We start from the raw sequence: 736 nt of genomic DNA, 5'->3' as shown, positions 1-736 counted from the left end.
TGCTCGTGGCTGGTGGCCACGTTGTGCCACTGGATGCCCACCCCCTGTTCCTCATAGAGGGAGAAGTAATCACAGCCGAAGCCAAAGGCCACCGGGGACAGCAGGCTCTGCGGGTGGCAAGAAGGCAGCATGGGCAAAGTCCAGCCTAGGGGCACAGCCCAAAGCCCCAGCCCGGGGCACAGGGGACATCAGGCAGCCCAAAGCCCCAGCCCGGGGCACAACGCGGCAGCCCTGGGCGCTCACCACGAGGATGCGGATCGGGAAGGTGAGGTAGTCACGCCAGGCCACACACAGCACGTAGGGCAGGTACAGCGAGAAGTAGATGATGCCACCGCATGCCGAGGCCAGGTTGGCGCGGGGGAAGAAGGTGCTGATGAGGAAGCATTGGCTGATAGTGGCCACAGAGAAGGTGCCGAGGAAGAGGAAGATGACAGCTGGGTTGCTGTAGGGCAGGATGTTTCCCAGCTGCGGATGGAGGAAGGTTGGAGCCTGCAGAGCCCCCAGTGCTGGCTCCCAGCATAGTGCTCCCTGTGTCACCCATGCTGTCCCCTGAGCCCTGCAACTTGCCTTGAGGATGAGGACAAGGAGGGCAGAGCTGAGGAGGAAGGGGATGAAGCTGCTGAGGAACCAGCTGAGCCAGAGGATCCCACTGCTCAGCCCCATGGTCTTCATGGTCTCCTTGAGACGAGTCTCCTTCTCATGCACCACCCCCTTGATGATCATGGCCACCGAGTAG

The 736-nt window shown here is 62.0% G+C and overlaps 1 protein-coding gene across 1 annotated transcript in view; it reads right to left on the bottom strand.

Annotated features, from left to right (window-relative positions):
• The window catches only part of LOC103811621 (ATP-binding cassette sub-family A member 1-like), a gene marked incomplete at both ends in the record, with an annotated part of 1,392 nt that overhangs the window by 261 nt on the left and 395 nt on the right, over positions 1-736 (bottom strand). Inside the window, 3 exon segments of the mRNA XM_009084605.1 lie at positions 4-107; positions 244-465; positions 568-736. The exon segment at positions 568-736 is cut by the window's right edge and continues 2 nt beyond it. Coding sequence (XP_009082853.1) covers positions 4-107; positions 244-465; positions 568-736 — 495 coding nt within the window.

The sequence above is a fragment of the Acanthisitta chloris genome, unplaced genomic scaffold (assembly GCF_000695815.1).
Source record: "Acanthisitta chloris isolate BGI_N310 unplaced genomic scaffold, ASM69581v1 scaffold36551, whole genome shotgun sequence".
Lineage (NCBI taxonomy): Eukaryota > Metazoa > Chordata > Aves > Passeriformes > Acanthisittidae > Acanthisitta > Acanthisitta chloris.
Note: the sequence above shows the minus strand (reverse complement) of the source record. Positions and strands in the feature narration are given on the sequence as shown.